At 40.1% G+C, this 25,982-nt stretch overlaps 2 protein-coding genes across 3 annotated transcripts; one reads left to right on the top strand and one right to left on the bottom strand.

Moving 5' to 3' along the window:
- The first annotated feature begins 62 nt into the window (after nucleotides 1-62).
- On the top strand, nucleotides 63-8,958 carry ythdf1 (YTH N6-methyladenosine RNA binding protein F1). Of its 2 annotated transcripts, XM_085144810.1 has the most exons (6): nucleotides 63-441; nucleotides 813-840; nucleotides 1,339-1,433; nucleotides 2,676-4,301; nucleotides 7,262-7,306; nucleotides 7,423-8,958. In XM_085144810.1, the coding sequence occupies exons 1-6, from the start codon at nucleotides 412-414 to the stop codon at nucleotides 7,435-7,437; spliced, it is 1,839 nt and encodes a 612-aa protein (XP_085000936.1). In that variant the 5' UTR covers nucleotides 63-411; the 3' UTR covers nucleotides 7,438-8,958. The 2 variants fall into 2 exon arrangements, with proteins under 2 accessions (XP_085000936.1, XP_085000937.1); XM_085144811.1 differs by lacking the exons at nucleotides 63-441; nucleotides 813-840; nucleotides 1,339-1,433 and adding an exon at nucleotides 2,414-2,547.
- On the bottom strand, nucleotides 8,187-25,893 carry LOC146494376 (voltage-gated purine nucleotide uniporter SLC17A9-like). Its single transcript, XM_085144824.1, has 13 exons — nucleotides 25,031-25,893; nucleotides 23,908-24,105; nucleotides 23,640-23,779; nucleotides 19,673-19,772; nucleotides 19,460-19,584; nucleotides 17,954-18,050; nucleotides 17,734-17,830; nucleotides 17,553-17,640; nucleotides 17,417-17,451; nucleotides 16,873-16,988; nucleotides 14,827-14,882; nucleotides 14,711-14,740; nucleotides 8,187-14,621 (listed from the first exon to the last, which is right to left on the bottom strand). Exons 1-13 carry the CDS (start codon nucleotides 25,153-25,155, stop codon nucleotides 14,452-14,454), a joined length of 1,377 nt encoding a protein of 458 aa, XP_085000950.1. The 5' UTR covers nucleotides 25,156-25,893; the 3' UTR covers nucleotides 8,187-14,451.
- Between the last annotated feature and the right edge of the window lie 89 nt (nucleotides 25,894-25,982).

Genomic DNA, 25,982 nt, shown 5'->3' with positions numbered 1-25,982 from the left:
TGCTACTTCTGCTGCTAGGTAGCCTTGGACGCGTTTTTCACATTAGTGGCGTCATTTCCGCCCCGCAGACCCCGGATGAAGCTGCCGTTTGGGGCAAGTGAAGCAGGGCCACCGAGGCTGGTCGGGTTTTAATTTAGCAGAGAGGGGGGTCGGAGCGGATCGGAGCCCCGCTGGATTAATGTGGACAGGGCAGCGCGGAGTGCCAGCAGGGCTACGAGGAGCAAACAGTCCGGGTCGAGTAGAGACACCGGCTAAAAGCTGCTGCTAACTCTGTTTAACTGTTAGCAGCAAAGTAACGCAGAGCAAGCCGCCAGCTTCTCCGGCTAATAGCCTCTCCACACCGCGGAGTGTGCAGCTTACACACGGCACGTCTCATCGGAGCTCCAGTCTAACACAGCACCTGGTGAATGAATGATGTCTGCCGCTAGCATTGACCCTCAGGTAAGCAGCAACGAAGGGGATACCTTCAGCTTCGGGTTTATATTTCTGCAGGAAGGAGAGATGAGCATGGTGTGCACCCCTCTCTGGAGACGATGCCCCCGCTGCAAGCTAAGGATAGCTGGAAAACTACTCACTGCTGGTAACAAACCAAGGCCTGGACCACAGCTCCCAGTGGGTATCAGAGTGGCCCTAACATACCACACCGCCGAGCGCTGATGCTTTTTATCTGTCAGTGAGGTTTTTCGGAGGAAATGTCTGAATACATCTCAGTGTGAGGCTAGGTTGATGTCTTAATGCTCTGAATTTTCCAGTCGTGACCCACACAAGCTCTCTCTCTCTTTTTTTTTCATCCTCCCAAAACGACTGATAAGACATCGAAAGGACAAGATGCAAGCAAAGGTAAGAGATGATGGATCTCTAGATGTTTTCTGTATCTAGAGGGGGACAAACTGGCCTGGCAGGCTTATTACTGAGTGCATCACCACCTAATATGGAACATGTTTCTGTAGCGGTTTGTAATAGTGATAACCACTGCAAAAATCTTTTAAAATTAAGGTACCTCACATATTTCAAAAGGTCAGCTCCTAAATGCTATATTTATCAATCAGGAAGACAGAAAAATCAATTTTAATTCTCGGTACTCATCATTCACGTTGACCTCCTCTCATTTGTCTACAGCTGTGTAGCACAAAGTGCACATCTTTTGGAAACCTATTTGTACATTTAGAGTGAATACATGCTGGTGTTTAGTTTGTATCATTATTAACTGCAATGTGAATATATCATGAGGTGTCATAATATTAAAAACGGGTTTGTTTGTTTTTTTAGCTTTGTTTTTTTTTTCTTCAAAGTGTGTGTATAAGTTCCCATGTGCAGCTTTGATTCTATTTATTGCAGCCTTTTCAGTTTCGGTGCAGAATGGCTCCCTCCATCAGAAGGATGCTGTCCATGATAATGACTTTGAGCCCTATCTCACCGGCCAGTCCAGTCAGGTAGGAAAACTTTATTGAATCCCACAGGGGGGAATTCACCTGTTACAGCAGCTCAAAAGTAGTGATGAGATGGAAAGCACTGAATAATAACAGTGTAATATAGCCAAACTAGTCTTTGAGTTTTAGGAAGTAAAAGAATTAACATATGATCACATTGGTTAAATATACATGTGCGCACATATGCATGTTAGATCTGTTGAAAGGGAAAACGATGGGGTCACTGTTTCTTTTAACTTTTTGGAGACCTTAAAAATAAAATGATTTTAGGATTTTAAGGTTTGAAAGTATGACCAAAAAATCTGGTGACTTGTTTTTCTGTTAACATTATAAAAAAAATATAAAACTCTTTAATGTCATCATTAAAAAAGAAATAAAATAAAATGATACTGCACGACCAAAGGAACAAAAAGTCTGATCTTAGACTCTCATACCTAAACATAAATATTTGGACTATACAGTCAAAACGAATATAATTTTTTTGGGCTGCTGTCTTTAAACAATGATTGTTTAGCTCATTAGCATTAATGTTTAAATGCAGCTTTCAAATAAAAACCATTTGAAATTACTCTTCCCAACTTTGTGGCATAAATTGTTCTGTCTCTGGGTAAAATCACCAGTTAGCCTTGATTAGCATATTTTCTTCCCAGCATGCTGTTCAGTGGTGTTCAGTAAGGTTTTCATTGGAATTGAATAGAGGGACACCTCTGGTTGATTGGTTCAGAGACAAAGTTATAGAGGCAAAGCTGAGATGGTTTTTGGACATGTGCATTAGAGGGATGGTGGGTAGACTGGATAGATGGGTGCTGAATATGGAGCAGCAGGAAAAGACGAAGAAGACAGTAAAAGAAAGAGAATGTAGTGACGGAGGACATGCAGAAAGTTGGCGTGACAGAGGAGGATGCTGGTTTGTTTTGTGACATAATGTTTGCTTTGTTCAACAGCGTGACCTGTGGGTTTATAAGTGGTGTTTCCTATTATCACGTATGAGTCACGATTGCATCCGTGAGTCAAGTTGAGAAGAGGAAAGTAAAATATCTCAAATTCAACAAAGCAAAATAAAGTACCTTACTAAAAGGCGTACTAAATGGAGTGGAATCAGCACGGCAATTATCAGGTGATTAAAGCGGTTCAGTATAGCAGAGTGTAAGGTGTAGGGGACAGTGGAGTGTGGAGAAAAGGGTGAAAGAGCAAAACATTTACTTTGATTTTGTTAAAAGGATCTTTTTCTGTTTCTTTTTGCAGAATAACAGTTATCAGTCCATGACAGACCCTTACCTGTCCAGCTACTATGCCCCCTCTATTGGATTTCCTTATCCTCTCAGTGAGGCTCCTTGGTCTACAGGAGGCGATCCACCGATTCCCTACTTGACACCCTATGCCCCGCTCAGCAATGGAGACCACCACTTCATGCACGACACGGTGTTTGGGCAGCCGGGCGGGCTCAGCAGCAGCATCTACCCTCACAGGTTTAACTTCTTCCCAGAGAATCCAGCGTTCTCTGCCTGGGGCACCAGTGGTTCTCAGGGACAGCAGACTCAGAGCTCAGCCTACGGGGGGAGCTACAGCTACCCACCAAGCTCACTTGGAGGCACCTTAGTCCCTGATGGCCAGACAGGTTTCCATAGTGACACCCTAAGCAAGGCCCCAGGTATGAACAGCATAGAGCAGGGCATGTTGGGCCTCAAAATAGGCGGGGACGTGACTGGAAGTGGCTCAGGTGTGAAGAGTGCAGGCTCCGTGATCGGTGGCAGCGGCAGTGTAGCTGCTGCTGTTGCCACAGGCAACGGTGGCACACCGATGGGAATGCCCCCTCCGAAGCCGACATCGTGGGCTGCAATCGCTAGTAAACCTGCCAAGCTGCAGCAACAAAAGACCAAGAACAAGCCTCCTATAGTCGGAGGACCTCTGCCTCCACCTCCCATCAAACACAGCATGGACATTGATACTTGGGACAATAAAGGGACTGCGACCAAGATGGCCCCTCCTTTACCCCACCACCACCAACAGCACCAGCACCAGCCCCAGCTTCACTCCCATGCTCCCAGTCTCTTGCCTCCCCTTCAGCAATCCCTGCATTCTGCCCAGTCCCTGGTGCAGCAGATGACCATGCAGGGCCCTCCTCCGCCTCCTCCTCATTCTTACCAGAACCACAACTCTGCTCCCACACCTCAGACCCGCTGGGTAGCCCCACGCAACCGCAACTTGTGCTACGGTGGAGGAAGCTTGGACAGCAGCGGCTCCTCCAACGGCGGTGGTGTTGGTAATGGAGGGGGTGGGGTGGGGCCTCCAGACCTGGGATCAGAGTCCCACCCTGTGCTGGAGAAACTGAGAGCGGCCCATAGCTACAACCCCAAGGAGTTTGACTGGAACCTGAAAAACGGCCGCGTGTTTATCATTAAAAGCTACTCCGAGGACGACATCCACCGCTCCATCAAGTACTCCATCTGGTGCAGCACGGAGCACGGCAACAAGCGCCTAGACTCAGCCTACAGAGCCATGAACTCTAAAGGGCCCGTCTACTTGCTGTTCAGCGTCAATGGCAGCGGGCATTTCTGCGGCGTGGCGGAGATGCGCTCGCCGGTGGACTACGGCACCAGCGCAGGTGTGTGGGCGCAGGACAAGTGGAAGGGCAAGTTTGATGTGAACTGGTTGTTTGTTAAGGACGTGCCTAATAGCCAGCTGCGCCACATCCGCCTGGAAAACAACGACAACAAGCCGGTCACCAACTCACGTGACACTCAAGAGGTTCCTCTGGAAAAAGCAAAGCAGGTGCTCAAGATTATTGCCCAGTACAAACACACCACCTCCATCTTCGATGACTTTTCCCACTACGAGAAGAAGCAAGAGGAAGAGGAGGTGGTGAAAAAGGTAGACATGTCTTTGATATTAAATACAAGTGAATGAATCTGTTAAGGTTTTGCTGCTGCTGTATGAAAAAAGTTAATGTGGGGGAGGAATGTTTTGTTCACATTTCTACTAAAATATCTTCTTTGGACTCTTGCTTTTCACTTTTGTTTGCACACATGCTCTACAGCATGTCCTGTGTGTTACTAGAGCTTCGCAATTGATCCGATTTTAATTTCTTGTGATTAGCAAATCAAGATAATCAAGAAGGTAATAAAGCCGCTATTTAAATCCATGTTTCCAAAGTGAGAAATCATAATGAATAATCACGATCTCAGTACTATCATTAATAAATCCTTTATTTAAAGACCTTCTCTCATTGAGGTGCACAACAAAGTTACATTTGGTTCAAGACAGTTTAAGACAGACAGATACAACAACACATTATTCGTTAATGTGCAAATTAAGAACAGGCACCTACAATAGCTGTGACAGATACATATAAATAATCTGTGTGGAAATAAGGGTACAGGTAATATTTAACTGCCCTCTGGACACTGTAAGTGCTGTATTTTAAACAAAGAGCACATGTGACCAGGTAATCTTTGCAGCACAACCTTGCATGGAAACATCAGACATTGTTGCTGTCATCTGCTATTTAAAGACCATCTCACTTTTGTCTCCCAGTGATGCAGTGCAGAGTGAGAAGGCTCAAAGTGGCCAAAGAAGCGCGCACATAAACAGTATCACCATACTCGAGCCTGTGGGTACATGCATTGAGTGAGAAACAGGATTTCTTTCTTTATAAAAATACAGTTTTTGTCTTTAGTTTTCTTGACAGGTGTTCCTCACAAGTGTAAAAATTGACTAGAAAATTTGGGATTTTTTCCATAATCGAGCAGCAGTAGAACCTGTGCAACTGCACTCAGATCAGGCATCAAACGGTTTTAAACCTGCCAGCTTCATGGTACCAGGTCTGCGTGATGTCTGATAGTGCCTGTTTGAGAACAATGCAGGTAACTGTCCTGTGAATTCACAACAAGCGAGTGGGCGTCGTGTGTTCTGCCTCCTGCACGCTCTGTTCAGTCAGCTCTCTTGCCTAAACCAAAAATAGTATTTCCAGCAGTGAGAACCCATCTGACGCAGGTTATTTCCTGCTGTGTGCTGCTTGTGAGAAAGGACAGCTCTGCACAACGCTCAGACCTGACTCTGGTGACGGTGTCTGAGGTTCAGGTGTAAAAACAGCTTCAGATAAAAACTACAACACCCCTACCATAATCCTATTGTAGACTTACTTTCTTACACAATAATCCTGGACTAAATACAACTTCCTATTGTAGTCTACATTGAATTTTCTTTTTAGATTAGGACTGCGTTCAATCACCGACTGGGAAACCGACTCTTAATGTCTTGAATGAATAAAACAAATCGGAGGATGTTGCCTTATATGGAGTTATTTATGTTAACTGCAGTTGACTTAACCATAGACTTTATATAAAGATGGACATAGCCACATAATATTACCTGAAACTAGTAACTGAGCCCATTAAATCATCAGGAACAAGTCAGAAGTGACCATATTTAGAATGTTGCATGCTGAGTTATCAGCTAACACTAATCAAGCTTGATTTGTGAGTTGGTTGATAAAGTATTAAGGTTTGAAGCACAGGTGCATTTATCTATACTAATTGATGTTGTCTTTTGGTGGCTACAGATGCAGCTCATCATGAGTTGTGTCATACATGAGAAAAATACAAAAAGACATGTATAGTAGGTTAAGTGGTGATTCTGAAATGGTTGTGGGTGTGAATGGAGACCTGTTGCTCTTGGTTAATACTTTCCCTGTTCACCCGAGTCCCAGTTTATATAAATTTCATCATCAGATGGTGAGCGCAAGATTTCATGTGGATATCCATGTGCACGCCTGTTTTGTTTGGGGTATTTTTGTGACCATGGGGATTTGCATGCACCTCAGGCGGTGTACTTCAAAAAAGTATAACAGGAACGACTACTCAGCCATGAGGCTTCCACCTGTGTCCACAGTTAGTTTGTCACTTGTTTATCAGCCCACTATTATGTATTGCGTAAATTATGCTGTAAAGATTCATGGTTTTTCCTCGTTTTCATTGTGGATCATAAAACCTATTGCGTGGTAATTAAATTTTAAATAAAAGTTTTGTTGCAAAATTTATAGCATTTATGCTACAGTCCCACTAGTGAAAACAGTGGTTGGAGATCCCAACACTACCAAAATTATTGCCACCCATTGCAATAAGCGTACTCTGTAGACTTGCACTAAGTCTGCAGCACTTACAGTAACTGCTGACTTCAAAGCAACTTTGGTGCCTCGAGATGGTGATTTAAAAATGTCAATGAGAGAGTCGGTGTGCTGGTCTCAATTGGGTGAGGTCAAGCACAGCGATTTAACTGCATAATGACACAGGTGTTTGGTGACTTTGCATTTTTATAGGAATACAACCAGAGCTAAACCAGCTGAGTCAAAGTCTTCTACTGCAAACAACTACGTTGCAGTCAAGACTCAGATTGATTGTAACATGTAGGCAACCTGTGTGCGTCTATAAACAGACAGCAATTGTTTGCAAACATTCAACAATCTCTCTGAGTGGTTGCAGTTGTTTGGAGACAGGCTACCTGCCACCAGATGAGCACTTCTAATGAAGTGAAGGGAACTTCTTGTGATTGAAATTGGTTGTGATTGAAATTGTGATTGAATTTCACAATTTCAAATCTTGTGATTGAAATTGGTTGCCCAGCGGTTGGGCGTTCATCATCCTCAACCTCTGGGCATCCAGACTACTTGCAACTGGTTGCTGACCGCAAATCACCAAGCAACTACTGAATTTTCCTAGTAGTGAGGAGATTTCTACTCTAGTGTGACTGAGGGGATACTTCCTAGCATAATTCTCTGCTGAGAACTTCATTAAGTCTTCATGTGTTTTTTTTTGTTTTTTTTCCTCTAACAGAGCTACGAGCCTGCCTCAATACAGAGTCGATCCCGAATCGATCAGGTAAAGCTTATCTTGCTTCTTTCTCTCTCAGGTGGGGGTAAAGTTGGAATGAGAATACGAATTCTGTAGAAACATGGATAACGATGTGTATGTTTTTTTTAAATTCTCTCTTTCAGGATCGTCAGAAGTAAGCTATAGAAGTCTCTTCTGAAAGCTCAGCCGACGGTTGTGTTTGAATGGACATGCTGAAATCTAGGTTTAAAAAGAAAACACAAGGACACCAACAAACACAAAAAAAATCTGAAAACGAATATTTTTTTTCTATTTAATTTTTGCGACCAAACTATTTGAGCCACCGGTTCCAGTCTTCAATATGCGTGCAGGGATGAAGCTCGTTCCACCAGATGAATCGCTTCAATAATATCTATTTTCTTGTTTTTTCTGTATTTTTTAGCCTTATAAATCTCTATCGCTACCCTCGAACATCTGAAATTGGTAACTAATTCTAAATATCTGCACGTCTGTTTGGAAAAATCTCTCGACAACATGCTGCTGATATTCAGTGACTGTTCACTTTGTGGTTTGTGTGTTGGAGAAATGTTAAGTGCTTGTATTGCTTTATCTTAATGAGTGAACAACAACTTTATTGACAAATGTCTGCTATCTGTATGTGGCCAGTTGTATTTTGTATTATCATAAGACAAAATAATAACTTCTATCATGCCCCCTCCTCCTCCTCCTCCTCCTCCTCCTCCTCCTCCTCCTTCTTCTTTTTCTGTTTTTTTTTCTTCATGTGAGGGGTCTCTGAAGGTTTCTATATGCATAGACATAATTGTGCAAAGGTGGTGGCATTAGAAGGCATAAGTGTTAGAAGAATATATTGAAGGATGTATCACCAGGTTTAACGTAATGTTGAGAAAATGTGCGATTTTGTAATTACAGGGTGGAGCCGTAATATTTCTTTGCAGCGGTAGTGTGGAATATTTTTTATTTCCAGTACTGTACCTCAATTTATTTATTTTTTTCAAGCTAGAGATTCAGGGAAAATAAGTCTGAAGATCAAACGCTCGTAAAGGTGGTCCTGCTCTCACTTTAACGATGGAAATTCAAATAATACTGTTTAAGTTGATTTTTTTTTTTTTTTAAATCAACACAGGATCTGCTTTCTTCCCCCTTTCTCTGTTTATGAAATTCTGGGCAATGTAGCATGCACTGCTTTTAGAACTCAAGCCAGGCCCGTCGTTTAGTTTTATTTGTTCTTTCTTAACATTATAATAATCTTTTCATCATTTCCATCACTATAACCTTCATCCTCGGAAAATGTAAGCTTTAATGTACCGGCATTTCTAACTGAGATCGCCTCAAAATGTTTAACTGTAGCATTATACTTAACTGATTTATTGTCAAGTGTATGAAAACGCAGAGACTAGCCTATATGGTATATGTTTGTGACTTTTTTGTTATTTTCTTTTTTTAATTGCTTGCTGTATTGTGTGTGGATGTGGGTGTGTGCGTGGGGGTGTGTGTATGCGAGTGAAAGAAAAAGAGAGGGACTGTGGAGCAATCAGAATTATATAATGGTATTGGAATATAGAAAATTTATGCAAAAAAAAGTTTTAAGTCACCCTTGAATTAAATATCTATTGTATCAGAGGTCACTATCACATTCTTAGATTTGATCATATTCATTATTAAAGACATACTTATCTGTTGTTTGTGTTTCTGTTTTTATGACCATTCAAGGAGGTTTGTTTCTGAAAAGTGAAAAAAGTTGCCACAAAAGCTTCGCGGACAAAATTAGAACGTCTCAGAGATCGATACAGCACATCTCCAGTCACGTCACTGATCATGGTGACGGTGGGAAGAAAGAACTCTTCTTTAACAGGAAGTGACCTCCAGCTGAAACGGGCACATGTGACAAGTTTGAGAACAGAAAGTATAGTATGGATGCTTGTTTCCACCAAAACAAAAGCTTTTTCTCCTGGCACAGTTAAGTGAAAACTTCTTACTATTATTTAAAAAATTTGACTTCAAATGTTGACATCTCAACTTTCTGATATTTTTACTAACTCGAAGTTTTGATTTAGGAATAGCAAAAACAAAAGTGGTAAGAAGAAGCTTCCAAGAGTAGAGGCTTGTTGCATTGATTGTTTTCTGGAGGAATTCCATTTTATAAAATGTTGATTAAAATTACTTAATTCGGAAACCTATTATTCTTAATTGCAAATATTTATTTACTCGATGCTAGCTTTGCATCATTCAGTTTTAAATAGTCCTTATCTTATATTGAGCATTAGCCCTTCAGTTCACCCTCTGAAACAAGGCGTTTTAGCTCCCTGCTTCCTCCCTTTAACCCAGCCCATGATTTCAGGTAGCGAGGAAAAGAGCTTAGTGGCTTTACTGACCAGAACAGAGGAACCATAGGTGGTGCTGTGGGAAATCGGAAAAGCATGCTTCAGTAACCATTAGGACCATAGACTGTATGTAAAAGATGAGCGTAGCTTTCAGGTCACAAAACTGAAGCCACAGCAGAAATACTTTCAACCTTCCATCTTTCTAATGAACAGCAGGGGGCAGCATCTGTAGTTTGAAAAGGTCTGGTTACATAAAGGTCTATAGGAAAATTATGAATTTAACTTGTGACCTCAGTAAACACTTTCCTAAAGAGTTTATGGCCTCAGGCACCAGTTTTACTTAACACAACATAAAGGTAATTTTGTAGATTCTGGTTAATATTACAGCCAGAAAGGATGACTGCACGGGGTGTGTTTTATTGGCTAAAGACTTCCAGCTTCTCCTTCAGACACACCTCCGATCTTTACAAGTTCATGCTAGAATCAGCAAATACATTATTTACAGTATATCAGCTGCTTGTTATCTGATGTCTCCATGAAGATCACTGGAATGCGGAGGTGTTTCCAGGATTTTTTTTTTAATGAGAGGACCCAAAAACAACAAGGAGAAGAAATCAATATTTAATCCGATGAAAATACAGATGCAGGAAATAGTCACAAATTTCAGGGTCTACTGAGGCAAATATTACCACTCTTGTAAATCCTATATGAGTAGAATACAAAAATCTAAATCACTGTGTCATATGTGTGATATTACTGGATTATAATCTTTGCATAATACTCATACTCATAATACTTACATTCTACTAGGTAACTTCATCTATAATATTACAGCCTAACATGTTAGTAGAGTTTTATTTCGTTAAGTAATAAAAGTAATAATGTGACAAAAGCTCTAAAATGAATGGTCTGAAATACAAAAATCTGTGTTTTTATTTAAGCTGTAGTTCAGAAGAGGAAAGTACCCGTAAATAGTAATACTGGAAGTATAATTACATTAAAATCTTTTCTTAATGTGGACGACGTGATTCAAATTTATTTCATTGTCTGCTTGGTTGTTTTAAAAAAAATAGTTTTCAGTTAAGGTATCAAGTGATAAAGCTGTTGTACTCTGTAACATAATAAATACAAAGCTCATACCAGTTTGCGTCATGCTGTTTGTGTTTATTTTCCTCCTGAACACAGTTAAACACACATATAAGGACTTTATTGACATAAAGTAATGAACGGATTCAGCTTCACTGATAGGAAAGCAACGACAGGCTGAATATGAGTATTTTGTGGTTACAGGTTCTTAAAAAAATACTTCTAAACCGATAGAAAATGAGATTAATTTATTTTCTATTACTCGTGGTTAATTTTTGATCAAAAGCGATGGGATGAGAAGCAGCAGATGCGCTCCCTCCTGTCTCAGCAGCTTTCCGTCTCCGTGAATGATGCGGGGATGGTGCAGAGTTTGATTCCTCTCTTGGCATTCACCGCGTGCCTTAATTGTATGGCTAATAAATCAAGGTCCGCCGTGAACACGAGGAGCGGCAACCCTGTGTCCCTTATCGAGGAAAGTTGGAGCTTCTGACCGTCACAGACAGAAAAAACACACAAATAACCCAACAGGCCTGAGCGCCATCACTCTGCATCGCCGTTTACATGTTGAAAATATGACCTGAATTTCACACCAACCATCAACATAAATTAAAACACATCACACAACGCGCGCCTTCGTCTTCTTTCCCTCCTGCGCGACCGTGAATTATCAGTCCATCGTCCCCGGCGCATCTTCATTCCGTGACACAGCACCTGTCCTGTTTTATTTTCAGTGATGGATGTGTGGAGGTGAAGCAGGCCAGACAATGCCGTCCACAGTCCGAGGCGGGCGGGCAGGCCCACTGGTGATGCTCAGCCAGGCTTTGAGTCAGAGGAAATAAAAACCTGCGTCAGCCCTCCGGACTCCGAGGTTTAAGTATCTGACAGATATTTTCGGTTTTCTGGATATTTCACATTTCTCTACAGCAAAAACCGCCCCCGTCCTGATTTGCGTGCGTCTTTCATATCCCGGTGTTCACAGCTGAAGCAGTAACGTCATGACGTGGATCCGCTATGAGACGCAAAGTGTTTGACCCCATTAAAGCGTCTACAGAGCGTGTTAATAAAATATATGGACCCGATGTCGAGCGGTACTGCAATGTTTTCATTTCTGTGGGCAGGAAAAAAGCCGCATGCGCTGACCAGGGTGCTGAAAGCGGACCCGCTGGGAGTCAGTTAACCGCACAGGAGCCTCTATACAGCTTCATCCCCTAAATATATTAAATCTAATAGTTTATAAAGTTGTATTTTCTTCGCTGTAACCGCATTAAAATCACAGAAGCTGCTGCTCCTTGAGGACAACCATTCACACATCCTATAGACAAATGCAACTTTCCTAATTATGCAAATAATGGAAAATATCACGACTGTGATAAATAACGAAAATGCATAAATTACAAAAATGAAAACATAAAATATGCCGTTTCGCAGCATTTGTGCAACACATGAGGAACAACGGCTATCAGTGACTCAACAATGTGCATTTTTAAAGGTCTGATTCCCTTTCAGGATACAGACCGATAGATAGAACTGTCCATCATATCCATGAAACCTGAAATGGAAGAGAAAAGAAAAAGCGCAACAATGGTCCAGTTCTGATGAAGCTGAAATATATAAACTCACCGCAGAGGGCGCCTGAACACGCCGGGGTGAGATCCATTCACAGATACGTCACTAAACAAGAAACAGAATAATGTGCGGCTCATTCATCAGCAACAAGAATTATTGATATTCATATTTGCGTCATCAACAAACAAACATGATGGCTACTGTTAAAGGGAACTGTTGTGCTTTTGCCTTATTTTTTCTTCTTCTTTATTGACATACAGTACTTAAATTTATTAGATCACCACCCAGTGTAAGGTTTATGGCACAGCTGCCTTAAATTAGCAGTATTGGAAATTAACAAAATCATTTTTATATTTTTGCAATGGTCGGTACAAAAACAACAGTTATATGATATTATATTGTTATATTTATTGTCGTTATCGGTGGATTTTCAGATTTGCAGTGCTGATTTATAGCTGAAAATGATAAAGTGCATCGTTGTTATGATCAAGATGCCAAATTACAGTTATTTACTTGCATTCATGAACAATTAAAAATAACTTTAGTTCTTGAATGATATGCTTTATTAATTCCTGCCCTCCAGAAGTCCAGAGTGCCCGCTCAAATTTAAGTATAAAAGGTAGATTTACTTTGCTATTGAATGTTAAGGTAACTTTCTGAACCAAAAACATTCTGTTTCAGACAGGTTTTGTTCTACTGGCTCTCTATGATGTCACAGAGAGCAATTATCTCAGACACAAGATGTGAAAACATGTTCCACACACCTGCTGTTTTGAAGTCGTGTTTGTGTGGGACAGCCAATCAGAAGAGAGCTGGCGGGAGGACCAATACAACTGCTGCCTTAATGTGTTGTGGCCCTTATGATATTTGAGAGAGGCACCATCAATCAGAGGACGCACTATGAGCACTTGGGAACAGTGAGAAGGAAAGACTCCCTTTAAACAGGAAGAATAAAATAAAAAGACATGTATGCCCCTTTATTTATTACATTTATATTTTTATTTATGAAACAAATTTTTTTTTTTTCAAGATAGAAGTGGACTTTTGTAGTGCACATTTACCAATTTAAGCCTCACACATTAAAAAAATAGTTTTTATGTTACTTTTTTTTTACAAGATTAAAAGTTCATATCTCATATACAAGCCTATGCTTTCAAAAAAGTACTGCAACATTTTTACAAACCAAATGACACATTATTAAAATCAGCTGAATACACATTCCTAATATTGTAAACCAATGGTGAAAGTAAAAAGCCACTATTATGTTTTAAATAAAACCAAATTTTAAATAGAAACTAAAGGAAAAACACCCACAAAACAAAACACCTTTTTGTAGATGTTACGGTCTTGCACAGATCAAGTATAAACATTTAAAACACTTTTATGACCCAAACTTTACAGCACCATTGAAAACACCTGAATAAAGATGTTTATAATGTTGTTATAAATACATATAAAAGAGTTGTTTTATTAATCCTGTTAAAGTTTAACATTAGGTCTTCAGTGCTGGTTAAAACTAAAGTATGCAACATTTAAACATTTAAACAGGTTATCTGTAATTCCTTTAATTACAGATAACCTGAAACTCCTCCTATAAGCTCCTCCCACTAGACAAGACCCTGATCCTGAACCCTGATCTTCCAGGTAAAAGTCCTTCACCTGATGCATACTCTACCTGTTTTTATATAGACTTTTTTGTTACCTGTTCTGAAAAGATCTGTGATTGGCCGAAGTCTCCCATCACATATTACATTTTCTATTAAACCCTGAAAGCAGCCCAGGAGTCCAGCTGCCTCTCAGAAACGTTTAAATAACCTGACAGGTTATTGTGACAAATTATGACCTCTATATCCTCTTGATGCTCTACTTTCTAATACACTAAATCTGCTGCTTACTAATAATATAATATATTATTTGGTAAGAGTGGCTAAAATTATTTTGTCAAATAGACGTAAAGTTTTCGACTCATATGCACACAAAATTGGGGGGGAAAAACTGCACGATAACTAAGGACATGTGCTCACCATTCGAAGGCTGCACTGCAACTATCCAAAAGTAGAACTTTAAACATGGCCAGACATACATACAGATAAACATTTTTGTGCAATGTATTGTGTATTACCTGATTCATCAATAAATAAATAAATAAATAAAGACTAACATGTTCTGAAAAACATAATGATCATAAATTGGTCTGAGTCATATCTCAATAATCCTGGAATACTCCACTAGGTCCACACGGCGGGCACCTCCAAAGATGAGGAAGACACCGAGACCCGTGGCATTTACTAAAGTGATGAGGGCAAAGACCACGGACCACGACTGTGTGACTTCAATCAGGTATCCTGATAAAGACACCAGCACCACCCCTGTGCAAAACAGAAAGACATCAGCCATCAGATATCAGCCCCTGTGCTCAGCAATGTACACTTCTAAAGGTCAGACTTTGGCTACATACCCACAAAAGAGCCCATCATATTCATAAAACCTGAAGCAGGAAAGAAAATTTTATTAGACATTGAAAAAGCCAGACACTGGGCCAGCTTGAAGAACCTAAAAACCACAGAAACTCACCAAACAGGGCGCCTGCACACGATGGTGTCAGATCCTGTACATTCACAGAAACACCACTAAAACAGAAAAATAAGAAGCAGAAGAATTTGAAGGAATTTTAACAAAGATTTACAGCAGGAGCAAACACATCAGCTACTGTTTAAAAACAAACTATTGTGATTTTTTGGTTTTTGCTTCTTATCCAGTATGATAGAATTTACCACATCTGTTGCTTACAGGGAACTAATATTAAAAAAATAAAAACTAATCTCACAAGTATTGTTTTTAAGGAATCATCTATAGTTGAAGTTACTGAACAAATTAGATTTGTGGGGGGTTTACTTGAGTCTTTTGTGTTATCTCAATGAAATACTGTGTTTTGACAGGTTAACTCTATGGCTTTTCATTGACTTCTCTTGACATAACTTTTACAGTGAATTTTACAAATTCATTCTAAGCACTAAAACCAACATCAGACTAAACAATAAAAACTAACAAATACAACCTGGTACATTATCTGGTTTTTGTGTGTCACAAGGCTTTGCTGTCAAGCACCAATATTTTTAAATAAGACACCAGCGAGCTGCAGTGTTGTTCTGAGTCACATGGTAATAAATGTGGGCACTGTAGTTTATTTTGAGTCACTGTCGTGCTGTTGCACCAAATGTGCCTTGCTACTGAAAACAGAAATACATTTATGGAATTTTATGGACCATTTGCCGAAGACCTACAACCCAGCTGACTCACAGAGCCACAAATCTATTTTCTTTTTCTTTCTTTACTGACACTCTGCATATACAGCATGGCCCACGTAAGATTCAGTGTCTAAAGCTGGTAATGGGCTTTCGGCTGTTTATTAAAAGGTGTTTCTCCTGAGGGCAATTAAATATGCTGTGTTAACTTTGTTGAGAATGAAGAAAGCATTGAAATACGGACATAGATTTTGTTGCTGTCAATCTAATATCACCAGCATTACTCTATAACTACACACCATAAATACACATCTGTATTTGTAAGTATCACAGGTTTAGCAACTCACAAGAGGCCTAAGCAGACAATGTTAACAGTATATCTCCAGCTATAGTCAACCACTGAGATCAGCAGGTTACCGTGAGACTGAGAGGATCTCCTCCTTAAAAACCTACTGAGTGAAACTAACTTTCCCAGCCATTAGCATCCCTTGGCTAAAGATTTGCATGCTGCTCTATAAATCAGGAGTGTAAGACTCACTTTAGTTAATGTACCATCAGATAATCACCAAATTTGATCACAAGTCCGTTGGGCCAATTAAAAAAACTGCATAACCTAGCTTTCTTTTAACGTAAAGAAGTATGAATAAGTTCTAAAAAATTTGCTAGTTTTTTCATTAACAAAAATAGACGGTAAACAGTCTGAGATACCTTAAAAATGAGTGCTATTGCAACAATATCTCTCACTATGTGTCATTGAGTACCCAGGCCATATACTGAACACAACTGCCCATCATTCAGGGTGGGTATGCCCCAGTTGTTGTTTGTGATGTTAAATTAATTGTTTTCTGGGGATCCCATTTAAAGAAACCAACATCAAATTGCACAATAATGCAATCTTCTGTGTGGCCACAGCAGTCTCTAGAGACCATCAGCTCAACTTTGGCTAGCTATAGTACACAGTGTTGTCATGACTCATCTTTTAACCAATTTTAGCACTGAAAATAAACGACGTTCTCTGAATATTTTTTACCCTTTCTAACAAATGTTTTGGTTCTCTCCACCCACTGCAGTAATGGTGACTTGAACCAAGAGACCACTATCTAATCTTTCCAGAACACACCCTTTTCTTTCTCAACACAGCACATAAGTCCTGGTTGATGGTTTGGATTAACAGGAGTCATTTTCCACACTAAGTCTACTGACCATATTATAACCTATTCTCATCTAGCGTCAAAAGCAGCACTGAGGTTAAGGAGAATGAGGATGGTGAGAAAGCCAGGATCTGATGTGAGAATGAGGTCATCAAATGTAAAAAGTGCCTGAGAAACCTATTAGTAGCTGGTCTGAGTATTTAGTATAAATCTGACATTTTTACCCGCTGGTGAAGGTGGTGAGACCCACAGCAGCACAAATGTAAATCACAGCTGCAGGAAATGTGACAACTCCAGAGAGAGGTAAAATAAACATACTTGATACTCCCATGGCAAAAAACTGAGGATCAGACAGAGAGACATACAGGTGAGTATTTAAAGGCACAGTCCGCAGGCTAAAGATGAACAAAAGTGACAGCCGGGTGAGCAAATTTCTAATGGTTTGATTATGTCAATACTTAATGCAATGCACATGTTCATAGATGTACTTCAAGATGGTCAGAATAATAAAACTGTGCACATAAAGAACAAGCGTTTGAATTTTTTTTTTTGTAGTTTTTAAACAAGTTTACACTCACAGAGCAGATAATGCAGCAGTAATCTAGCGCACTGGCATATAAACAGTTCTATGAAAGCTGCCAGGCTTGTAAATACATGTTTAAAACAGACTGCATAAATTCCCAAAGAACACTTCAGTAACTAGTCAGGACAAATCTCTCACCGCACACACGCTTTTATCAGTTCAAACAGCTACGCTCTCACACTTACCTGCATTATCTTTCTCACAGATGCTACACCATATCCTACAGATAACAAACCAGAACATTTCAAACATCTTTAATAAAACATATTCTAACTGCAACATAACACACATCACAGTAGAAGGGCGACCTTTTTTTGATACCTCGGTTAATGAGGAAATCTGAAACGTATCCTCCAACAAGTGCTGATGGGATTGCAGTTAGCCATGGAACAACATTATAGACCCATCCCTGCAGGAACAGACAGCTTCAGAGGGTTGTCATGTAGGTCCAGGAAACAGTGCACCATGCTTGTTAGCTAAGTAGCAGTAATGGTGGAAATACCGTGGCATGAGGAAAGGATTCTTTGAAGTATGTTGGCAGCCATGATAACAGTGTGTAGGATGTGCTGCACATACACATGTGAGCAAACACCATGGCCCTTAGAGAGAGAAGAAGATAGCGACCAGAGAGAGAGCAGAGGAGAGAGATGCGGTGAAGCTGAGAGACTCACACAAATATGAGGTGGTAATGATGAAAAAATAAAAGACTTTATAAGCTGTACCAGACAGGCGGCTTCTTAAAAAGGCTCAGCCAGGGTATTCTTGACAGACTCCACTCTGAGTTCTTCTTTGTTTCCATCACCTTTGGGGTAAGTTCGCCTAAAACATACACTGAGCATGAGCTTAAACTACCATCTTCCATTACATTTGAGATTGATAGAGATATAAATATATCAGTAAATAAAACTAGCAAAAACACTTTAAAACACATCGGTCTTCAGCACCTGGGTTTCATAACAAGTGCTGAAGACTGATTTCCATAAACTGGCTAACTTGCAGAGATATTTATTTTCAGTGTTTCACTACTAGACCTTCATCAGGCAAATTTTTATGACAAAAAGAAGCAGCATTATTGAGGAAATGGCTGGAATCTTACAGCCAATCACCTTCCGCACCATAATAAACACCTTTTTTACATAGAAGAATGAATGCAGGTAGTGTGTCTATTACAGGACTGTCACAGAGGGACGTAAAACTATTCATGGTTTCTTTCACAGCTACAGCCAAATTAGATTCAGCTGTTCACCTAACATTGATGTCGACTGTTAGTGGAAGCACAGACACAGCGAGTCCATGCAAACCCGACACAGAGGGGCCTCACGTGCAACTCCACCTGATATCTTTCTTCAACACAATATTTAAATGTTTGGGACAAAGACATAGCAGGCGTTTCTTCAAATTCTGTTTGTAGCTTTCAGTAATTTTGGAAGATTTTAAAGTATTTTTAAACACAAGAACTGAAGAAAAGTAGCTCGAGCTCTTGAAAAACAAGGTTACATTTATAAAGGAACTTGCAGGGATGTATCATTTACCTGTATAAGTGCATATAAACATAAAAGGCCCATCAAATCAAACATATCAAATCAGACAGTTTGTGGAACTTCTAGATTTTAAAAAAATCTCCTAGGGATCACCAGGAGACAAATATATGTCAATCCAAAAAAAAAAAAGGATCCCTATCATAGAGATGCCAGATTAAAAGTCACAAAGTCATTACACTTAAAGTCATTAGACATGAATTTATACATAAACTTTTATGTCAGTGAACTCAGGAAATGAGCAGCTGCCACAAACAGCTTCTCCATGCACCACTTTAGCATTTGGGCAACTGATTCCTATCATGATGTTTTTGAATCTACTCCTAATCTTCTGTTTTTAATATGAGCTTTGATTCTATTTTCTAATTTTCCACTTGTAATCACTCATTGGAATGTTTTTCAGTGAACAGACTTGCTAACAGACCTAGGGTGAGATTCAGACACTTCCTGAAGTACATCCAAGAAACTGGAGCAAACCGTTCTGTGTGGATGATGGGCAGCTTTCAGAGGCAAGTGCTGTTTACAACATAAAATCTGGGATGGAACTGTGACACCTAAACTGCTTTTGTTTTCTTTAAAAGGTGATTGAAAATTATAAATAACTAAATGAAAAAATTTGAACTATCTGTCAAAGAAAAACAGTATATTAAGCCTCTTTGTTATTTAAGAACACATGATTCACTGCTGTACCTTTTAGTAAACACTGCCAAACAATGAGAGCCCAGAGTCCGGACAGGAAACCGATACTGTAGAACATGCTTTCCCAGCCATAGCGGTCGAGCATCAGGGTCCCCAACCCACCAGCTAACAACGTTCTGAAAGAGAAACAGAGATCAAGACAAAAGCATGTCATCAGAGATAAATGTATATTCATATGTCAGCTGTTATGTGTGTAAAACATACCCAAGATGTGTACCGCTTTGCAATGTGCTCATTAAAAACCCTCTCTCCCCTTCCACAACACGCTGTGAGCACAGGCTGGCCAAAGATGGGAAAAAAACACCTGTAAGAAATTACAAGACACTTTAAATTCACAGAGTATTCACCAATCAGCTACAACATTAAAAACACCTGACTAACACTGGGCGTTTCCCCTCTGAGGTGAATTCTGGTGTTTGGCATAGGGTGGTCAGGATCCTTTATATCCAGGATTAGTGTTGATAGCATGCGGCACATATCAACATACAAGAAATGAAGAAAAACTCTGGTGTTATAGCCTTTATCAAGGTCCCTGGTGAGGACCACAAGCCAAAACATGTCAGTCAATCAATAAAGTAGTGTAAGTGTGGTTGTATTAACCTCTCCAGACTTTGTTCTCTTCCTCTTGGACTGGAAGCTAGTGAAGTTGCACCCGCAGTTGTTCACTACATTTACAGTCAGAAAAAGGACTGCTGTCGTTTCAGATCTATTATACATGTATGCTAGCCAAGAAAGGCACCTGCAGAACCCTGCAGAACTCGGGGGAGGAACCTTTTGAGCCTGAGCTACCCCATCTACAATATGTTTAATAAACCTGGAGAACTGAAGGCTTTATTTGAAAGACTAGTTCAGCTTGTGGTCAGATATGGCTGCGCTTCCTTTTGGAAAACTTATGCTAAACATTATGAATCACATTCCCGAGTGGTAGCATAAAATCTGTACCAGGAACCAGCTTCCTTAAACTAGAGCAAGCTCAACATGCATCTGTCATTGTAACGGGTCATAGCTAAGCAATTACTAATAACAAAACAAAGCAAGCAAAAGAAGAAAAAAACATGTTGAACATGTTGAACTTGTGTGATTTTAATCTGCCTGACAAAACCAGTTTGTTGGCATGGCTACACTTGAAGGTTAATGCCATTAAAATGGCACAACATTCAGCTGGATATGTTTTGTACTTTTTGAAAGTGAAACCAGCAACAAGTCAAAAATTCTGTTTGAAAATCTGCCTGCTCGCACTTCTGACTAGGAACACTCGCTTCCTAACATTTATGCTTGTTGCCTAGCAACTGCTCTCAGTCAAGAGAACAAACAAACCACAAATTCCCATTTTTATACTTTGGTTTTGAGCAGCTAACAAACTGGATAAAATAACTTAATTGCTGCAGCTTTTCGCTACTTGGAGTTGTTTTCATCACACTGGTGTTGTTCCCACAACATAATATTTATGCTGCTCGTCTCAACAGACCAGTCACAGAGTTGTGATTTCATAGTTGCAGCTTGGAAAAACAAGACTAAAGTGTGGCTCATTTTATAATATAATACTTAAAGATAAGATTGTTTTATCCTTTTGTCCACCACAAAGAACTTTAACCCATGGGACTGAGTTCTGTGTGTCAGAGGAAACCAGAAGTATAAATGTGGAATTAAGCTGTGACCTTGGTAAACACTTTCTTGATTGCTTAATGGGTTTGATCACTGGATTTAGGCAAAACAGGATAAAAGATTGGGTCTGTTTTGCTAATTATGGTCAAAAAAAGATTGTGCAGAGCATGCTCACTGAACTCTAACATGCGACGTCTTCTCTTTCATTGTTAGAGCCACAGCTCGCTCACCAAGTTTGGGTTCATAGCACCAAGATTAGGGATGGGTATTGATAAGATTTTCACGATTCCGATTCCATTTTCGATTCTGTTTAACGATTCGATTCTTTATCGATTCTTTTTTTTTTTTTTTTAAAAAGGAGAACACTAAGGTCGATTAGCTTAGAACTTTGTTTTATATTTTCTCTTTGAACAAGATAGAAATTTAGGAGTAACATGGCCTTACAGCAGTGTGATTTTAAGAGATCCACAGCCTAAGGCTCTTCAATGGGGTGTCACAGGGTCCCCGGGGGAAAAAAATTGTAAATGTAAAATAATAAAATAAATATTCTTCTGTAGCAATAACAAAGTATAACATAAATTATTCTGTAGCAATTACACAAGAATATCCAGTGATGACCCTGCCTACAATTAAACACATTCACTTACCGAAAATCGGGGGCATCTGCTGTGGTAAATGGGTGCAAGCCTTTTACCACAAACTTAGTCACTGCTCGGTGACATTCGTCTATCCTGGCCTGAAAGGAGACGCTACCGGTAGACTGCAGCGAGAACTGCCAGCATCTGAGCCAGCCAGACTCTGTCTGTCCCTCTCATCATGGTCACCTAAATGCACAGTAATAGCCGGTTTTGTAATAAGGCAGATTGCGCTAACATAATATGCACTGTTACTTGATTATCTGTTAGTTACCGCTGCTGCTGGGTTGAGATTCACGAGTCCGGAGCGGAATTAAAAACACGACATTCATTTAAGGTCATCGCGTGTTTTGTGAGCAAATGCTTTTGCATATTCGTAGTGTTTCCTTAAATGAAATATCTACTTTGCAGACAAACTTTTTAGTGTTTGAGCCGCTTAGGCGCCGTGTTTCCTGCCAGGTAAATGACGCTCCGCAACGTGGTGACGTCATTCGGGGCGACTGGAATCGATAAGGGAATCGTTTGCAAAAATGGCAAACAATTCCAAGGAATTGAAACAGTGGGAACCGGTTCTCAACAAGAACCGGTTTTCGATACCCATCCCTAACCAAGATGGTAAAAACACTCAGCTCGATGATGCATGACTAACTTTTGACTCATAGGTAGCCTGCTCAACCAGGTGAGCTGTAGCAGTGTGCCCATTTCTGAAAGCTTTTCTTCTTTTTTGTTGGAAACTTTTGACATCACAGGAACATGATTGGTCATTTCCCATGATGGCCCAGGAGTACCATTGATTACAAAGTTATGATAACATCACCAACTATGGGTTATCAGATCCACCGTCCACCAACTGACTGTTTCCAGTCTCTCTCACTGCTTTGTATTTACTGAACGGGCATCAGAGTGTTTTTCAGCATGAGACTGAAGATGGACAACAAGCTTGGACTGCAGTAATCTCCTGCTGATGTTTAAGTAGTCACTTACAGTGAGTGTTCTCTTCAATGCAGTGATTTGCTGGAAAGCATTAAGAGGGACTAGGAAAGACTGATTAGGACAATGGGCTCTGCAGTTGTGGCATGCAGCTTAAGCCCTTGCATCAGTGGTTGAAAAAATGAACTAAATAGACAGCTGTCTGTCATGAGCTTGCTCAGTAAGAGACTCCTGTGGCTGTCTTGTACTACTTTGAGATTGAGGAAGTCTTTTGTCTGCTGGGCTGTACAACTCTTCAGTGCACCACAGAAGGGGAGACAGATCAAGACACTGACTTTTCAGCCTAACTGTCTGCAAACCAGCGTAAAACTCTTAACCCTGGCTCGATTTTTTCTCTGTACACATGCAAATTTGCACTTTTTTAGTTTAGTTTATTTCAGTTGCCTGTGTGAAAAAGACAAACTGGACTTCTTCTGTCATCAAAGAGGCTTCTTTAATAAATCCCTGGTAGGGGCCGACCCCTTTGGAGGTGGTCCTGAGGGTTGGGTCATTAACCCACTATTGATCATGTGATTTACACGAGCCAGTGCATGAGAAAAAGGCATGGGTCATTATCATCACCAGGGGCAACGATATTTTGGCCACCCACAATCCATGCTTGAGATTGTTTCTTCCACTCGCACCTTGGTGACCTCAACAGCTCACAGGATGGTGGGGTGGGACAATGTCTCACAGAGGTTTCATCCGGTGACAGTAATGATCCACACCTTTTTTTCACACTTTGGCCCCCATCAAGGGTTTATTACCTGCAATTCTCTGCCAGTTTTTGGAATTGACATTTTTGCACAGACCAGTTTTTAATAAATGTGTTGTTTTATATTGTATTGCTTTGCACCGTTGTGTATATTTTTTGTGTTTTAATGTGAAGTGCTTTGGGATTTTGATCTGTATGAACGAATTGTACATTCTTCCTAGAACATAATCACTGGTACAATACTAACCTTGGAATATTCCCATAAGAAACCTGGCCACAGTCATGAGAGCCAGGGTGTGAGAGCCAAGATGGGCCAGCAGAGGAGTGCCAGCTGTGATCAGAGCCCATGATAATGCAGAGAAGAACAGGACGCGCTCTCCTCCCACTCTAATAAACAACAATCATTCAGAGAGCAACATCCTGAAACTCAAAACCTAATTTCACAGTAAACAGACCTGGAAGGTTATTTGCTCATTAAGCGAAGTCATGTGTGCTTCAACGCATCACATCCTTACCTGTCACTCGCGTGTCCTCCCAGGATCTGTGTGAGACAGTAACCCCAGAAGAATCCACCCAAAACCACCCCAGAATCAATTTTACTCCAATGAAACGTAGCAGCCATTGAGACGGCGCAGACAGGCATGGCCATCCGCGCACAATAGAGGAAGCAGGTGCCCATAAACAGCATCACGATCCATTTTCGAGCCAGGGATCTGTAAGGCAAACAGCTCTTGCTAATATTGTCAGATTTTGCAGTAAACTGTTTCCAACGAACTGGGTGAGCGTGAGTGAAAACCATTCTAGTGATGTCAGCAGCACTAAACAAAGAGTCTATAGTCACTTTATGAGCTGTGTGCACCTGCACTTGGACAAATGCAAATGCTCATACTGGCAAGTAAATATCCTCACAGAGATGGTGTTTGACGTGCTGGTGTGATAATGTTGGTTTAGTGCTTTAACGTGCTAATATTTGTTAATTATTACTAAACACAAAACACTCCAGAGGCTCATGGACATCTCTATATTTTTGCAAGTAAAGCAAAGACAAAATTCATTACATCTCAGGTGCAGCATAATTCCTTATACGGGGCTTCACGGCAGTCTGTGCAATAATCAAGAAGTTTAAATAATATATTTAAAAACACTGATGTCAATTTGTTGGTGCTACATCTAGTTGGTAGATGCTGAGAAACTCCACTTCTAAGTGAAGAATTTCACTTGTCGGTGATAAAATTAAACTGGTATCTTTAGCAAAATGTAATCTCAGTTCATCTGGGAGTTGCTGAGACATTTGAGCCTGGACAAAGCCAGATGAACATGGAAAAACACACCAAACTAAATAACATACCTAAAAAAGATAAAGAACTACCAGTACCTTTGTTTTCACTACTACTGTGTATCATATCGGTCTTTACATTTCTAGTGAATAGTTACAGTACACATGTAATTTCTTTTGTCACTTAGTATCCAGTTGCCATTGTTCTTATAAAAAACAAACAAAAAAAGGCATTGTGAGTTAAGACAGCCATTTAGTGTATCAAATGAGTACATGTTTCAAGTGAGTTCTCAGTAATACCCTGACAGACTACAATCTAGACATTAGCTCCGTTTTCTTAGTCAAATCTTTTGCCGTCTCACCTTGGCCATAGGTTTCGGTCTCCCGACTCCTCTTCGTTACATTCATCAGGCCCACAAATCTTAGGATCCAATAAAGAACCATTAGAGTCCTTCTTGTCGGCTCCTGATGTGTGTTTGTCAGCCATTCAGAGAACGCTGCCGTATCTGTTATCTCAGCAGCCTTTCCGCACTAAAGAAGCGTCATTTAGCTGAACCTCATAGCCTCAGGCAGTCGAGTCTAACAGGTCAAACTTGTTTGAAGAAAACTCAAATGCACCTGGTTGTGATTTGCAGTTGCAGACAGCAGAGGTCTCTGGTGGTTTTAGTGGATACAACATTTGCATGTTTCCCCTATAAAGGGCAGATGAATTTCAATGTGAATTTATTTAAAATCTTCAATGAACTTTTATCTGATTAAATTAACTTTACTTATTGTAGCTTTTTTATAATTTACATACATGTACACTCCAAACTCAGAAAATGACAAAACAACCAGTTTATGGTTCACAAAAGTTTATTTTAATAATTGCAAATCTGATCTTAGAAATGTGGAATAATAAAAGGGATGTGAGCTTTCTGGGTCAAAGCCAGTTTCTATAAAGACAACACAACCTTAAAAGAAATTAAGGATGGACAACTAGCAGCAAGTTTGTTTCTTTTTATAAAAATAAACAAACCAAACAAAAATAAACAAGCACAAGTACTTTTCCCCCGATTTGGAAAAAAAAAGGGACACTTACATGCAGGTAAAGTGAAAGTACCAATGGCTTTGAAAAGTGGAAAAATGATAGCACTCTTCAAAATACCTGTTTAGGGACCAAAAGTATCAGCTTTGGGTCATTTTAAGTTACTAACACAAAGCCACTGACTAAAGGAAACTGCTCCTGTCTGAATTAATTTCATACTCGAGGGGGTTGAACTAGACAGTAGCCATAACTGACAGCTCCATCATTCAGATACTGAGCACTTTCTC

Source organism: Neolamprologus multifasciatus, chromosome 20, assembly GCF_963576455.1.
Source record: "Neolamprologus multifasciatus chromosome 20, fNeoMul1.2, whole genome shotgun sequence".
NCBI lineage: Eukaryota > Metazoa > Chordata > Actinopteri > Cichliformes > Cichlidae > Neolamprologus > Neolamprologus multifasciatus.
The sequence above is the reverse complement of the archived record's forward strand: the minus strand, read 5'-3'. Positions and strand labels throughout refer to the sequence as shown.

Coding starts and splice junctions, on each gene's coding strand:
- ythdf1 (XM_085144810.1), top strand. CDS start 412: ATGATGTCTGCCGCTAGCATTGACCCTCAG. Junction 1,434..2,675: donor TCACCGGCCAGTCCAGTCAG/GTAGGAAAACTT, acceptor TTCTTTTTGCAG/AATAACAGTTATCAGTCCAT. Junction 4,302..7,261: donor AAGAGGAGGTGGTGAAAAAG/GTAGACATGTCT, acceptor TTCCTCTAACAG/AGCTACGAGCCTGCCTCAAT.
- LOC146494376 (XM_085144824.1), bottom strand. CDS start 25,155: ATGGCTGACAAACACACATCAGGAGCCGACAAGAAGGACTCTAATGGT. Junction 18,051..19,459: donor TTGGCAGTGTTTACTAAAAG/GTACAGCAGTGA, acceptor TGTATGTTTTAG/GCGAACTTACCCCAAAGGTG. Junction 14,622..14,710: donor TATGATGGGCTCTTTTGTGG/GTATGTAGCCAA, acceptor TGTTTTGCACAG/GGGTGGTGCTGGTGTCTTTA.